The sequence below is a fragment of the Microcaecilia unicolor genome, chromosome 2 (genome assembly GCF_901765095.1).
Source record: "Microcaecilia unicolor chromosome 2, aMicUni1.1, whole genome shotgun sequence".
In the NCBI taxonomy this organism is placed as follows: Eukaryota; Metazoa; Chordata; class Amphibia; order Gymnophiona; family Siphonopidae; genus Microcaecilia; species Microcaecilia unicolor.
Window position 1 is genome coordinate 43,385,185 of NC_044032.1, and position 16,991 is coordinate 43,402,175.

At 45.3% G+C, this 16,991-nt stretch overlaps 1 protein-coding gene across 1 annotated transcript in view; it reads right to left on the bottom strand.

The window, feature by feature from the left end:
- LOC115461845 (proline-serine-threonine phosphatase-interacting protein 2-like) overlaps positions 1–16,991 on the bottom strand; it is a 156,556-nt gene that overhangs the window by 93,503 nt on the left and 46,062 nt on the right. The window contains exon 3 of the mRNA XM_030191901.1: positions 1,438–1,472. Coding sequence (XP_030047761.1) covers positions 1,438–1,472 — 35 coding nt within the window. The remainder of the gene's footprint in view (positions 1–1,437; positions 1,473–16,991) is intronic.

The following is a 16,991-nucleotide window of genomic DNA, read 5'->3' on the forward strand; positions in this document are numbered from 1 at the left end:
CCTTTTCACTTCTCTTGCTTTGCTGTCCCTCCTCTCCCCTCTCCACCCCTTCTTCCCCTTCAGACTGGCATCACATGATCTTCCTCCTCTCTCCACACCCTTTTCCCTGCAGTCTGGCTGACATCATGATGCTCTTCTACTTCAGCTCTCTCCAACCCTACCCCGCTCTGCAGGCCTCCAAGATTTCCAGCCCCACTGGCACGCAGCATCAGCAATGTAACAGCTGCCTTTAGCCTGCCCCGGAAGCTTTCTCTGTACAGCTTCCCGCGTAGGCGGGACGTTGTACAGAGGAGGCTTCCGGGGCTGGCCAAAGGCAGCGCTCATGTCACTGACGCATGCTGCCGGAGGTCTAGAAGTTTAAAGGCCTGCAAAGCGGGGGGGGGGGGGGGGGGGAAGGTGGAGCGAGGAGGGAGAGCGATACATCGCACAGTAGTTGGAGGGACGCCGGAACAGAACCATCGTGGCAGGAGGAGCACCAGCACCGAGGGATATTGGGTGGGCAGGCCTTGAGGGAAAGTAGCTGGGCCCGGGCCCATCCAGGCCCACCCGTGGCTACGCCCCTGGGATCCCTGCCAGTCACATCTCTGCTGTGCCACTCAGGGCCGCCGAGAGACTGAGCCAGGCCCGGGGCAAGGCTGCCCCCAGCCCCCCCCCCCCAAGGATTGCCCCCACCCCTCCTACCCCCAGTCGCTACTGTGTTGAACCTCCCTCTCCTGCTCCCAGGTCACCGGCACCATAGTCCCCAGTCTCCACCTACCTTCCCTCCGCTCCCTTCTGTCTACCATTTGACCCCGCCCCCCCCCTTCATTTAAAAAAAAAAAAATTATTGAAATCGGCAGTGTAGAGCCTTCCATGTGAAAGCAGCAGATCGCCTCGGGCAGGCCTTCTCTCACTGTGTCCCACCCTCTTCTGATTTAAGTCCCTATTTCCGTGAGGGCGGGACAGAGTGAAGAAAGGCCCACCCAAGGCGATCTGCCGCTTTCACATGGAAGGCGCTGCGCTGCTGATTTTGAGATTTTTTTGTTTTTAAATGAAGAAGGGGTCGAATGGCAGACAGAAGGGAGCTGAGGGAAGGTAGGTGGAGACTGGGGATTGCGGTGCCGGCCGCCTGGGAGAAGGAGAGAGCGAGAGACCCTGGCACCGGGCTCTCCTTGGAATCCCTGGCCCAGGGAATTTTGTCCCTCTCAGCGGCCCTGACACCACTGCTGGGTGGGCCTGTGCCCACCTGAATCCACATGTGACTATGTCACTGGTTCAAGGCGAGTTACATACAGGTACTGCACGGCCATCGTGCAAAGAGACTTCAAGTTCAGAACGTGCTTCACTACATTTTCTCCTTCTAAACACGTGCCTCAAAATGCCTTTCAAAATAATACTAGTCAAACTCCAGGACATATTCCCCATCCTAAAGGAAAGTGAGACTGAGTGAGTACTTACGCTGTTTGAAGTTGTCAAGAGCCCTCTTCAACGTGCTGAGGAAAAAATAAAGAGAAACGTATAATAAACCTTTGTGTCAGCATGAGTAAAGGTCTTCTTTGTATTGTTTTTCTTTTTGTGACTCCTTGTCAAAGTGTCAGAATTTGACACTGGCCCATTAAATATAAGATATCATGTGTCACCATCCAGAGAACGCTCAAGAACAATGACAAATCCACGTAAACCACTAGAAAAAAAAAGGCTTCTTGCAACTTTCAAGATTTATCCCATAGTTTTCTGTCATACCCATACCCTCAGGGGTGGGACATACTGAAAGAAGATCCCCAGGATTGGCTGAAGCAGACTGCTCTTGCTTATAGTGCTACTACTATTTTTTTTTACTACTACTATTTAGCATTTCTATAGCGCTACAAGGCATTGCCTCAAAAAAAATTTTAAGTGAATGAGACTGAAACTAGTTTACATATTTATGGTCTGGGACTGGGTTCCTTTAGTTGGTTGAAGGCATCTGGCATTGAGCATCCTAATTTTAATGGTGATCTTTTTGGATGCATGTTTCTGGGTTGTCTTACGCTTAATTAAGAAACCAAGTACTGTTTCAATACAGTGAAAATAAACTTAGAGTTCTATCTGATCCAGTTTCTTTATCCAGTGCATTATCAACTTAAGGGTTCCTTTATCTCTTAATGGAATTAGAGTAACATGGACTGAGGTAAGTGGTAATTAAAACATAATTTATCACGTTATCTGATTATGATTTCAACAATATACTTTTACAAGTAGAAATCTGTGAGAACTCTAATAAGCTGTATTTGTGGGTGACATTTGGGAATCACCGATTTAAAGGGATCACTGATCCTAAATCAGAGGCCCCTGGGAGGTGCCAAATGCCTAGTGCACTTGTAGGTTCAATATATTCATCCCAACCCCATTTTTAAACTAGAAAAATACAAAAATTGTGTCCCCCTCCCCAGCCAAGCCCTTGCTTCTTAAAAGCAAAACACTGTGGCCTTCAGGATCCCTCTTCCTCTCAAACTTTAATACATCCCAAAGTTATCACTCCTCCCCCCTATGTGGAGAGATCTCCATTTGCTCCTGCCTTTGTGTCACCATTTTCAAATATGGTGGCTCCTGTTCCCTCAGGGATGCAAATATGGGCACAGGATCCACTCTGTAGGTGCCAATGGGTGCTAATCACCGCCAATACTGAGCAAGCACCTTCATTATGTCCAGGGAGGGGTAATTTGTATTGTTTGGTACCCTCAATCATTTTCAAATGTTGCTGGTTATGAGTAAGGGAACATTGTTCTGCATAAGTGGCTAAATTTCACACTACACAGTTACTAATCCACAATTCTTTTCACACGTGGAGTGGAACAGGTAGATATGAATTGCTTGTTTACTCTTTCCAAAAATACTAGGATTAGGGAGCACACAATGAAGCTACTAAGTAAATTTAAAATGAATTGGAGAAAATTTCTTCACTCAATGAGTAATTGAACTCGTTGCCAGATAATGTGGTAAATGCAGTTAGCTTAGCAGGGTTTTAAAAAGGTTTGGAAAATTTCCTAAAAGAAAAGCCCATAAGCCATTATTAAGATGGACTTGGGAAAGTCCACTGCATATTCTAGGATAAGGAGCATAAAATCTGCTTTATATCTTGCCAGCTATTTGTAACCTGGCTCGGCCACTGTTGGAAACAGGATACTGAGCTTGATGGACCTTCGGTCTGTCCCAGCATGGCAAATACTTATGTTCTTAATTTCTACCATGCTCATGTTTTTGATTCTTTGGGCATTCTTTGACCTGTTCTCATTGTGCTTTTCCTTATGTAACCCATGATGGGAATACTTGTGACTCAGGATACTGAAAACATCACATGGTGACCATTTTTGCAGCAGTTTTTGTAATACGCACAAGACAGACCTTTTATTGTTTTTTAACCTGTCATGTTCTGGACTAAAAGCTTTGGCTTTTTATTTATCTATTTGAATTTGACATACCACCTCACATATGCATCCCAAAGTAGATACATTAAAAATATATAACATACAGTTACAAAAAGTAAAACCAGATCATAAAAATTCCAAACATAGGAAGCAGTAAATACAATCACTGATTCCTCCTAGTAATTAAAACCCATTATCTTATTAAGCCTCAACCAGGAAAGAGCCACTGGCACTGACAAATAGTGTAGTCTCTCGTTCTTGCTACTGGCTTTGCAGCAACATTTTGAATCATTTACAGCAGGGGTGGGCAACTTTGGTCCTCGAGGGCCACAACCCAGTCTGGTTTTCAGGATTTCCCCAATGAATATGCATGAGATCTATTTGCATGCACTGCTTTCACTGTTGCCCACCCCTGATTTACAGCCTATACAATAAACTCTTGGACATACCTGGATAAAAAGAATTGCAGTAGTTAATTCTGCTAATGATTAAGTCCAAAGCCATGGTTTGCAAGCTATAGAATGTAAGCAAGGCTATCATTTCCTAACCTGTTTTGCATAAGAAAAGGTTTCAACAACCAATGAGATCTGGATAAACATGCAAAAAAGGAGCACCATCGCTCAGGCAATTGCCCGCTCACTCATGCCTCAAAACACCGGGTCCCAATGAACAGTTAGCTTACACTTGTGTATGATTCAGAAGAGGTGTAAATGCCAATGAGGAAATGCCCCACCCTCCCACACATCTTGCAGGGCTAGCTACACCTGGAAAGAAGCAAACAAACACCACTGGACGAAGCAAACAAACGCACACTAAACAAACTAGCACCACTCAAAACAAAAACAAGAAATAAAAAACAACCACGCCCCTGGTTTAATAAGGAGCTACTACTACACATGAAAAAACTGTGCAGAAAACTTGAAAGAACATGGGCCAAAAACAAAACAGACATAAACAAAACCATATGGATAAAAGCTATAAGAACATATACAAACAACATGAAGAAAGTTAAAGCAGAATATTCCAGCACATATGCAAACCCAGAAGAGATTAACATGAAAAAATATTCAAACTCATCAACAAACTACTGAAAACCCAGGATGTACTGGCATCAACTGAAACACCACCAACTGCAGATAAGCTTACACAACATTTTAAACACAAAAATAGCAAACACAAGATTAAACCTTGCAAAATCACGAAAAAAAACAGATTCCGAAAACCTGGATCTGTTTTTTTTTTTTTTTTTTTCGTGTTTGGACACCCTTTTGGCAAACGCTCACGCCAGCCGGGAAAGGTCACCTTATGAACATGTGAAACCCTGTGAGAAATTAATGTATATGTTTGCTAACAGGTATCTCACTATCAAGGGAAGGAGGGAGGGGGGAGGTAGGGAGGGAGAAAATGTGAGCAATTTCCTTGCATTTGGCAGAGTTGGTAGATATGTGAAAGATTTAAATGTTCCCAACATAAGTTACACTGATTGTTACACCGAGTTCAAATTCTGTATAATGCTTTATTTCTACACTTACTTGGTTGTAATTGATTATCTGACTCACAATAAACAGAAATTGAAATAAATAAACCTTGCAAAATCACAAACATCTATCATAGACTTCTTACAAGAATGCAAAACCAATCACATCTACACCACGGCAGACAGAATCTGGTCCTCCTTCAAATCACTCAAACTAAATACAGTAAAGACATTATTGAGAAATGGAACATCAGGCAATATTGTTTTTACAGAAAGGGTGGTGAATACCTGGAATACCCTTCCAAAAGAGCTAGTGAATGCAAAACTGTACTAGAATTCAAAAAGGAGAGGGATATACACTGCAGCAGGGGCGTGGCTACGGACCAGGCCCATCCAATCTTGGCTCAGGCCCGCCCACTCAGTTTTAAGCGCAGTTGAATTAAAGCGAACAGAGCAAAGCCAAAGCAGCAGCCTTTCACTAATTCATTTCTAGTATCGTCGCGCCGCGGCTCGCTCAGCTGATCTCCCAGTCCCACCTACCTTTTGGGCAGTCTCGGCACAGCAGTGAGTCGACTTGGCACTGAATAAATAGGGTTGCAGCTCTTGACTTTGTGGTGACCTGCAGCGTGCGTGACATCCTTTTCCTTCTCAGCCCCCCTGAATACTAGTAACATAGTAACATAGTAGACGACGGCAGAAAAAGACCTGCACGGTCCATCCAGTCTGCCCAAGACAAACTCATATGTGTATACATTACCTTGAATTTGTACCTGTCCTTTTCAGGGCACAGACCATATAAGTCTGCCCAGCAGTATTACCCGCCTCCCAACCACCAGTCCCACCTCCCATCACCGGCTCTGGTACAGACCGTATAAGTCTGCCCTCCCCTATCCTCGCCTCCCAACCACCCCCCTCTTCCCCCCAACTGCTCCACCACCCAATTTCAGCTAAGCTTCTGAGGATCCATTCCTTCTGCACAGGATTCCTCTATGCATATCCCACGCATGTTTGAACTCCGTTACCGTTTTCATCTCCACCACCTCCCGCGGGAGGGCATTCCAAGCGTCCACCACCCTCTCCGTGAAAAAATACTTCCTGACATCTTTCCTGAGTCTGCCCCCCTTCAATCTCATTTCATGTCCTCTCGTTCTACCGCCTTCCCATCTCCAGAAAAGATTCGTTTGCGGATTAATACCTTTCAAATATTTGAACGTCTGTATCATATCACCCCTGTTCCTCCTTTCCTCCAGGGTGTACATGTTCAGGTCGGCAAGCCTCTCTTCATAAGTCTTGGAACGTAAATCCCATACCATCCTCGTAGCTTTCCTTTGCACCGCTTCCATTTTTTTAACATCCTTCGCAAGATACGGCCTCCAAAACTGAACACAATACTCCAGGTGGGGCCTCACCAACGTCTTATACAGGGGCATTAAAACCTCCTTTCTTCTGCTGATCACTCCTCTCTCTATACAGCCTAGCAATCTTCTAGCTACTGCCACCGCCTTGTCGCACTGTTTCGTCGCCTTCAAGTCCTCAGATACTATCACCCCAAGATCCCTCTCCCCGTCCGTGCCTATCAGACTCTCTCCGCCTAACACATACGTCTCCCTTGGATTTCTACTCCCTAAGTGCATCACTTTGCATTTCTTTGCATTGAATTTTAATTGCCAAACGTTAGACCATTCTTCTAGCTTCTTCAGATCTGATGACTGATGACTCATGTTCCATCCCGCGCGGCGCACTCAGCCTCGTTCTCGTGGCTCGTCATCTTCTCAACAGGCTAAAAATTAGCTGCACGCTCAGCTGCAGGCGCCGGGAGTCGGGACCATGCAGCACTGTTTGCTGTACACAACAATTCTGCCTTGTCGTAGATTCTTTGACTGGTTGCAGGGGGCCTGGCTATTGTGGGGTGGGTCCCTCAGTGATCACCCCACCCCTGAAGGGTGTCCTGGCATTTGAGTACCAGCACCTTTTTCACTAGAAAAAATGCACTGAGTAGACATATCTGATCAAGTTTGATATATATATATATATATATATATATATATATATATATATATATATATATATATATATATATAGTGCCCACCCATATTTGCTCTGGGCCCAGCCAAAATGTCAGGTCTGGCTGCGCCACTGCACTGCAGATGCCTAAAAGATCAAGAAGATGTAAACCAAGTATAGAATAATTCTGCTCAGAACATCTGTGAAATGGCTTTTGCATGTCCAAGAAATCTTCACACTGCACCACAGGTACAACCCCAATACTGAGCAGAACAGATGGGTCATATTAGTCTTTATTTGCTGCCATCTACTATGTAAGTTTAGAGTTTACACAGGAAGGGATAAATCTCAGGATAAACCCTATACCTCCAGTTATGTAACACACACTGTATGTTCCCCCCCCCCCCCCCCCAAAAAAAAAATGGAGACAGGGCATTTCCCCTTACAGCTCACCGTATTACATTAAATATATAAAACATATATGTAATATTGAAATTGTAGGGTCCTTTCAGTAACAGCAAACTCATATCTACTGCCAGAGACCATACCGAAACAATATTGACCCCCAGGACTCAAACTGCAACACCCCTATTATGAAATGGCAACATTACAGCGTGCCCTTGAAGATCAGTAACCTCCTATTGAGGAACAGAATTAATTTCTGGGGGAATGGCCTAGAATGCAGCTCCGCATAGGCGGTCAGTGGCCCAACTGTTTGGGGAGGCTACAGGGGGCGGGGTTAGGGGTGGGGCCAGGGGCGGGGCTTACATCCATAACTGCCTGACAACACACAGAAAAAAAAATAAGTAAAAATAAAGCAATCACAATTAATACCTTTTATTAAATTTAGATATTAGATTTGTATCATATGTCAAAGAATAAAGTGGTTGCTCAAAGCATATACTAACCACAATTGCTCAACTGCAAAACACTATGCACAACTTTTTGCAAAAAAACACTCATAACCTAAATATTACACTGGGCAGACCTAATACACCAGTATACCACCATACGGAAAATGCAGGCCATCAACAATAGGAGGCAAGGGATCATAATATCATAATTCTCATGTAGAGCCACAAAACACTCTTTTAGGATAGTGTTCACAATTAGTTACTTTTATTAACGACCATATGTAGATCCTTCAAGAGGTAAAACACCAGGCTTCCCAAAGGCAGATTACAGACACAGATGAACAGTTAAGTTCAAGAAACAGGTTATTCTCACTGAAATTTCTCCAACTGTATTGTATAGAACAGTGTAGAAAAATTAGCACAAAATACAAAGATTATAACTACTGTTTCTACCAGCTATAATAATTTTAAGCTGTTTTAATGATGTTCAATTTTTATTTTTCATAATATTTAAATCTAGATATGGGAAGCTTTCAAATAAATTTAAAAAACTGTCAAATAAGTAAAAGAGAAAGCAAAATCTTTTGTCCTCCACCTTTTTTTTTTTTTTAATACCTTTATTAAGTCAGTCAGAGGGAGATTACATTAACCTTTTAAGGCACTGCCTAATGCTTATCCTCCTGGAACAGCTTTAGACTTTTTACAGATGGCCCACGCATTTATTTTTAATAATCTCACACAGCATGCCCCACAAAGTCCCTGGACCCTTCTTACCTTACCGCTACAGCCAAGCCAGCAGCCAAAAATGAAGAAAGAGGAACAGCTCACTTACTTCATAACAGCCTCACACAGCCAAGGCCAAGCACCGCCGCCAAACAGCCGGCTGCCCTGCATCAGCCACAAACCGGGCGATCTTCTGCAACATTCCATCCTGTTCAGACACTGGCGGCACCACGTGCAAGCGGGAAGATGGAAGCACATGCGCATAGGTGGTACCGTGTCCGCCACGGCACCAGCGTGTGAAAGTGGGAAGGTGGAGCTGATGCATGCGCATAGGCGCTGACGCTGCATGACGTTGTGCAGTCAGCACTCCTCCTCCCCTACCGGTTTTCTCGATTGCACACGCGAGCGTTGGATGCTTTTGCGTGACGTCGTCTTCCCCTCCTTTCTCCTCCGACGCGCCGTATATTTGAGAAATCTATTTGGGGGAGCCAGGACGGAGGGCTGTCAGGGAGCTGAGGGCGGGCTCAGAGCGGGGTGAGCAGCGGCGGAAAATACAATTTGTTTTCCTACATGTGGGGAGGAGGCAGGTGGGGAAGGTCACAGATTGGCTGGGGAGGCTTAGCCTCCCCAAGTCTCTTATACGGGGCGCCTATGCAGCTCCGCCACTTCCTTTCAAACTACAGAGCAGCAGGGTTGTTCTGTTGCAGCCCCTCTCTCCCAGGAAGCTTGCAGGAAAGAGAAAGGGAGGGGTGAGCCCGGAGCAGAGTAGATAATGGTCATTTCTACTCCCTAATGCACTCACCCTCTTGTCCTAGTGATTCTGCCCTGGCCCACTCACTCCTTCACCCAACCCCACAGTTCCACTTCCTTTTCGTCTATAAATTAAGCCCTGAACAGAACAAATCAAACTGCTATAGATCCCTAACAGGAACTACACAGTAGCAGAATCCTTTACCTCAGTCACATGCAGAACACCTAATACAGAATAAAGAACCACAAATTTGAAAACAAAAACACATAGACAGAAACCAAAATATAAACCCCCCAAAAAAGCCAGAATGAGGCGTCTAATACTGGAAAAAGAGAACAGAAATTAATTTCCACCTGAACTTTGCAACATACAAAAATAGAACAGATGCACAATTAAACAGATGAAGACCATGTGGCTTATATATTTTTTTACATTTGTACCCCGTGCTTTCCCACTCATGGCAGGCTCAATGGGGTGGCCAATGGAGAGTTAAGTGACTTGCCCAGAGTCACAAGGAGCTGCCTGTGCCAGGAATCGAACTCAGTTCCCCAAGACCAAAGTCCGCCACCCTAACCACTAGGCTACTCCTCCACTCTTATCCAATCTGCCCAGCCATATTAATAGTAACATAGTAAATGGCGGCAGAAAAAGACCTGCACGGTCCATCCAGTCTGCCCTACAAGATAAACTCATATGTGCTACTTTTTGTGTATACCTTACCTTGATTTGTACCTGTCCTTTTCAGGGCACAGACCGTGTAAGTCTGCCCAGCACTATCCCCGCCTCCCAACCACCAGCCCCGCCTCCCACCACCGGCTCTGGCACAGACCATATAAGTCTGCCCAGCACTATCCCCGCCTCCCGCCACCAGCTCTGCCTCCTGATCTTGGCTAAGCTCCTTAGGATCCATTCAATACTCATCTCTACTGCATTTTCCTTTTCATTAGAGATCCTCTGTGCTTGTCTCATGCTTTCTTGAATTTAGATTGGCAGTTCGATCGATATTCTCTTTGGGTAGATAGAATTCTTTATCTCTTTATATGGTAAATTTACACTGGTTTCCTGTTGAAGCCCGGGTTCTTTTCAAATTGGGCACTACGGCTTTTTCAGATTTTACATGGAACTGCTCCATTGTATTCAGTGAATGTAGTCAACTTGAAACTGTTTCAGAAATCGGGTCGGCTGCATGAAACATTTCTTTTACGTTATCCCTCAGTACAGAATATGAATCTACCAAAATTTTAACTGCTTCTCTTTCTTATTAGATTCTGCTGCTGTGGAACTCTTTGCTGATTGATATAAGATTAATGGGAGATTGCCTAATCTTTAGGAAGTTGCTTAAGACCTTCTTATTTAAGAAATATATGATGCCAAATTCTAAGCAGTTTGACTGATTACTGTAATTAGGTATTTTTCTTGTACTTTTTATTAGTATGTATATGTATCATCTGAACATAGTAACATAGTAGATGACGGCAGAAAAAGACCTGCGCGGTCCATCCAGTCTGCCCAACAAGATAAACTCACATGTGCTACTTTTTGTGTATACCTTACCTTGATTTGTACCTGTCCTTTTCAGGGCACAGACCGTATAAGTCTGCCCAGCACTATCCCCGCCTCCCAACCACCAGCCCCGCCTCCTACCACCGGTTCTGGCACAGACCGTATAAGTCTGCCCAGCACTATCCCCGCCTCCAAACCACCAGTCCCGCCTCCCACCACCGGTTCTGGCACAGACTGTATAAGTCTGCCCAGCACTATCCCCGCCTCCAAACCACCAGTCCCGCCTCCCACCATCAGCTCTGGCACAGACCGTATAAGTCTGCCCAGCACCATCTCCGTCTCCCGCCACCGGCTTTGCCACCCAATCTGGTCTAAGCTCCTTAGGATCCTTAGGATCCATGAACGACTGGTTCATGTTCTTTTTTTTTATTTATTGTTACCCGCATTAAACTATATATGGTACTTGCGGTTTATAAGTTTTGTATAATCAAACATATAAATGGCAAGTGACCGACTCACCTGCAAATGCGCAGTAGAGACTTCCCTCTCTGTCCCGCTTCACGTCAAGACGTGATGACATCAGAGGGCGGAACAGAGAGGGGAAACGAAGTCGGATGCTGCCGCTTCCACTGGAGCCTGGAAACTAACATCGCGCGCACCAACCTCCACCCTCCCCCCCCATCACCGCCGCCGCTCCCGCCCCCCTCCGTATCGGGCCCCCTGCACGGAGGTGAGAGGCGCTGTCAGGTCAGTGCAGGGGGCCCGGCACAGAGGGGGGAGGGAGCAGCGGCGAGGATGGTAGCTGGAAATCTCGCCCGTTTTAACGGGCTTAACGGCTAGTAATAATAGATACAGTCCATGTCTCCACCACCTCCACCACACTTTCAGTAAAGAAATATTTCCTTAGATTACTCCTGAGTCTATCCCCTTTTAATTTTTATTTTTCAATCAACCCACTATTTGAATATACATTTGGTCTACCCCATACCTTTTGTCTTGCTTTACACTTTTTGTGTTTTGTTGTCAGGGGGTTACTTCTGCTTGTTTTGTTTATCCCCTTTCAACTTTATCCCATGCCTCCTCATTCCAAAGCTTCCTTTCAATTGAAAGAGACTCACCTCCTGTGTATTTGTACCTAGAGGTGCTTAAATGTCTTTCATGTCTCCCCTCTGCCAACCCTCTTCAAAAGTATACATAATGAGACCTTTAAGTCTGTGTCCATATGCTTTATGACTAAGACCACTGACCATTTCAAGTAGCCACGCTCTGGACTGACTCCATTCTGTTTATACCTTTATTAAGGTGTGGTCTCCAGAACTGTACACTGTTCAGTCCTGAAATTTTAAAGTAAGGATTTTTTTTTCTTTCCTATCATGTTGTTAGAGCATTTTATTTTTCAGTCTGTCTTTTCTGCTTTCCTTGTGTTGTTTTTTTTTCTAAATTGTTTTCTAGGTCTTCTTCCCATTTTCATCTCTTCTCTTGTTATTTTTGCTTCCTTCTCTGCCTCACTGTTACATTAGTCTTTCCTTTCCATTTTTTTCTTAATTTCTCCTCTGCCTCTCAATCCATGCCTTTTTATGTTATTCCTCATTCTCCCCTTCTCTCATCGTCCAGTCCTTAGTCTCCTCCTTTTAACCTCTCATCTCTCTACCAGCTTTCCATCACCCACTTTCCCCTCCTCTTCCCCCAGCACTCCCATTGCCCTCTCTGTCTCTCATCATCCCCAGCCTCCTATATGCCCTCTATTCCCCCAAGTCCAGGGGCTCTCAGGACACACCTAGCCAGTCAGGTTTTCAGAATACCCACAATGAATATGCATGAGAGAGATTTGTGAGCCCTACCTCCACTGCATGCAAATTTATTTCATGTATATTCATTGTGGGTATCCAGAAAACCTGACTGGCTAGATGTGCCCTGAGGGCTGGGTTGAGAACCACTGCCCTAGTCCCTCATTTTCACCTCCTCTACTCACTCCTCAGCACTTATCTACTGTTCTCTGCCTTTCAGATCCTCTCCAGCCCCAGTCTGGTTGACTGTACCTGCTTATACTGTTCACCCAATGGTCTGCACCACTCTAACTCTGCTCATTAACTTTCCTTGCCTTACAAACTCCCCATTGTAATAATGACACCTCCCTGATCAGGGCTGGTCCTAGGGTTTCTGGCACCCTCCTGCAGCCTATTAGTCGGCGCCCCTACCCATCCAGGGGCAGGATCACTATCCAGCTTATAATTGAAATAGAAAAACGCCTATATTGTGACCCAAATCGGGAGATAGACGTTTATCTCACAAAAGTGAATAAAGCTGTATAATCGAAAGCCGAATTTGGACGTTTTCAACTGCACTCCGTCGCGGATGCGGACAAAGTTGATGGGGGCGTGTCGAAGGCGTGGTGAAGGCGGAACTGGGGCGTGGTTATCGGCCGATCAGAGATGGGCGCCTTTCGCCGATAATGGAAAAAAATATGCGTTTTTAGCGAGAATTTAGGGCACTTTTCCTGGACCCTGTTTGTCCACGAATAAGGCCCCAAAAAGTGCCCTAAATGACCAGATGACCACTGAAGGGAATCGGGGATGACCTCCCCTGACTCCCCCAGTGGTCACAAACCCCCTCCCACCACAAAATATGCCGTTTCACAACTGTTTATTTTCACCCTCAAATGTCATACCCACCTCCCTGGCAGCAGTATGCAGGTCCCTGGAGCAGTTGTTAGGGGGTGCAGTGGACTTCAGGCAGGTGGACCCAGGCCCATCCCTCCCCTACCTGTTACAATTGTGCTGCTTAATGCTTATTAGTCATCCAACCCCCCAAACCCACTGTACCCACATGTAGGTGCCCCCCTTCACCCCTTAGGGCTATAGTAATGGTGTAGACTTGTGGGCAGTGGGTTTTGAGGGGGATTTGGGGGGCTCAACACACAAGGGAAGGGTGCTATGCACCTGGGAGCTCTTTTACCTTTTTTTTGTTTTTGTAAAAGTGCCCCCTAGGGTGCCCGGTTGATGTCCTGGCATGTGAGGGGGGACAGTGCACTACGAATCCTGGCCCCTCCCACGAACAAATGCCTTGGATTTATTCGTTTTTGAGCTGGGCGCTTTCATTTTCCATTATCGCTGAAAAACAAAAACGCCCAGCTCACAAATTGTCGAATAAAACATGGGCGTCTATTTTTTTCGAAAATACGGTTCAGTCCGCCCCTTCACGGACCCGTTCTCGGAGATAAACGCCCATGGAGATAGACGTTTTCGTTCAATTATGCCCCTCTATGGCTCCACCCCTACAGTAGTCACACCCCTTTTACCAGCCATGACGTCATTGAAAATATTACACCAGTATAGAAGAAAAATAACGTGGTTTTTTTTTGTTTGCATTATAAATAATTTCTGTAAGCTGTTATAGCTCCATTATAATCAAAATGACACAAACCAAATTAGCATACAGACCATGAATTATGAGAGCAGACAGTCTTGCCAACTCTGAAAAACAATGTGTTAGCAAAATCTCAGAATCTAACAAACAGATCCCTATTCAGACACTTGGCCTTGCAGTCACACATGCAGAACAGAGATAGCCCCTCTTCAAATTCTTCAAAAATTAACCTGAAATCCTTTTTCTCCTCTCTTCCTTTTCCCTCATCTCATCTCCTTCCTCACACTTCCTTCCCCTCCATCCATGTCCAGCATTTCTTCTCTCTCCCTGCCCTTTCATCCAGCAGCCCTCCTTCCCCCCTGCCCTCTCCTCCATCCACCCATGTCCAGCAGCCCTCCTCCCCCCTGCCCTCCATCCATCCATCCATGTCCAGCATTTCTTCTCTCTCCCTTCCCCTCCATCCATGTGCATCTCCTTCCTCTGTCTTCCCTCCCCTCCATCCATGTCCAGAATTTCTTCTCTCCCCCCTCCATCCACCTGCTCCCCCCAGTCCCAGCAGCACCCAATTCCTGAACTCCAAATATCAAAAGATTCCTCTCCTCCCCCCTCACCTTGTGAGTGTTGTTATCCAGACTCGCCTTGTAAGTCTGCCACGGGGAGTTCTATCAGGATGGTAAGCCAGAGTATCTGGCCTCTCTTACTATTCCCTACACTCCAGTTTGCTGTCTTCGCTCATTGAATGATCACCAGCTTATTCTCCCACCCCCATCTCAGGCCAGAAGGGAAAAAACTCAGGATACAGCTTTTTTTCTTCCTTTTTTTCTTTGTGGAATTCCCTTCCATGTTCTCTTGGAGCAGAGACCAGTAATGACTCCCAATCCCTCGGATCCCTGAGTGTGAGCGCCCCGACCCCTGCCAACAACGGAAGAACCGTGCTCAAGCTCGCAGCGCCCATAGCGTGACCACCGCAGCCCTCAAGCACCCGATCCGACACCTCTTCGGCTGCCGCATTCTATAGGGCCGTGGACACGTCAATCTCTGAACTCCGTGCCCCACAGGAACGCACGCACATCAATCCCCGCCTCCAACGATCGGTTACACCCCCTGCCCACTCGCTAATGTTTACCCATTAATACCTTCGTTTAAATACTAGAGCAGGAAACCGAAGGCAGGGCTGCTGTCGGGGTCCGGGAGCTGAGGTAACCGGCGAGGGTAAGCATGGCGCGGCGGCGCCCTCCTGCCATGCTTACCTCGCTTACTGTGTTGGACCGGCCCTGTCCCTGATGACAGCAGCACAAGTTCGACCAACTGCAGAAAACTGCTCATTATCCTCTATGGATACTTTGCTGTTAAGCAAAAGCAGAGAGGTTTCTGATCCAGGTAGTTTCTCTTTGAAGGCCAACTAAAGGTTAAGAGGTACAACAGTACCAACATACTTTGCTCCTGCTATTTGGGAGGGGTTCTGGAGGAGAAACAATGCACACAATTGAAAATTCTATTACACATACATACTTTTCTACTCAAATTCGAATACGTCCTGACGAATGTTACTTTAACAGATGCTCTGCCAAGGTAAATTTCAAACCCAGTGGCTAGCTACTAAAAACCCTTTAAAAAAAACATCCTCATCTGTGGGATTGGTCCATTGGTATAAAGTAAATGAGGACCTGAAAACTCCCCACAGGGGTTGAAAATTAACCCCTATAAAAGTCCAGACAAATCTCCCTCTCTTGGAAAATCCAAGCTACAGTTCCTCCCATATCCACCACTTACATCCGAAAAAGTATGATTGTCACAGCATCGTACAAAATTACTGGGATATAAGCATCCATGTTTTATTTCCTTCTTGTTTATGATTATATGGTATAATTTCTTTATTTGTACCATGTTCAAAGTCACTCTGAGGTCCTTTTACTAAGCCGTGTAGGTGCCTACACATGCTCATCTCGTGTCAATTTTGAGTTACTGCCTGGCTACCACGTGGCCCTTGCATCAATTTCATTTTTGATGCGCGTCCGCTACGCGCACCGGAAAATATTTTTATTTTCTGGCACGTGGGTGGTAATCGGGTGGTAATTGGCATTTTACGCGCATAGACCATTACCACCCGGTTACTGTGTGAGACCTTACCGCTAGGTCAATGGCTGGCGGTAAGGTCTCAGACCCAAAATGGACGCACGGCAATTTTCATTTTGCCGCACATCTATTTTCGGCAAAAAAGTTTTAAAAGACATTTTTTTTACAGGTGTGCTGAAAAATGATTCTGTGCGTGCCCAAAGCACGTGTCTACACTACCGCAGGCCATTTTTCAGTGTGCCTTTGTAAAAGAGCCCCTCTTATTGTTATTTTTCTCCTTCAATACTCAATAAAATATTTGAACTTAAAAATAATAAGTTAAAAATCTTTTATATTTAGTTCCTTTAGGGCTAGGAAATTGTAGTGATAAGTAATTTCTTCTTGACTGTCTATCAGAAACAGAAAAGGGATGAATCAAATCACACATATAACTTGGTGCCTTTCCATTAATAATTTTAAAGATCATACAATATAGTAGAATTGGAAAAGGTACAGCGAAGGGCGACGAAAATGATAGTGGGGATGGGACGACTTTCCTATGAAGAGAGGCTGAGAAGGCTAGGGCTTTTCAGCTTGGAGAAGAGACGGCTGAGGGGAGATATGATAGAAGTGTATAAAATAATGAGTGGAATGGATCGGGTGGATGTGAAGCGACTGTTCACGCTATCCAAAAATACTAGGACTAGAGGGCATGAGTTGAAGCTACAGTGTGGTAAATTTAAAACGAATCGGAGAAAAGTTTTCTTCACCCAACGTGTAATTAGACTCTGGAATTCGTTGCCGGAGAACGTGGTACGGGCGGTTAGCTTGACGGAGTTTAAAAAGGGGTTAGATAGATTCCTAAAGGACAA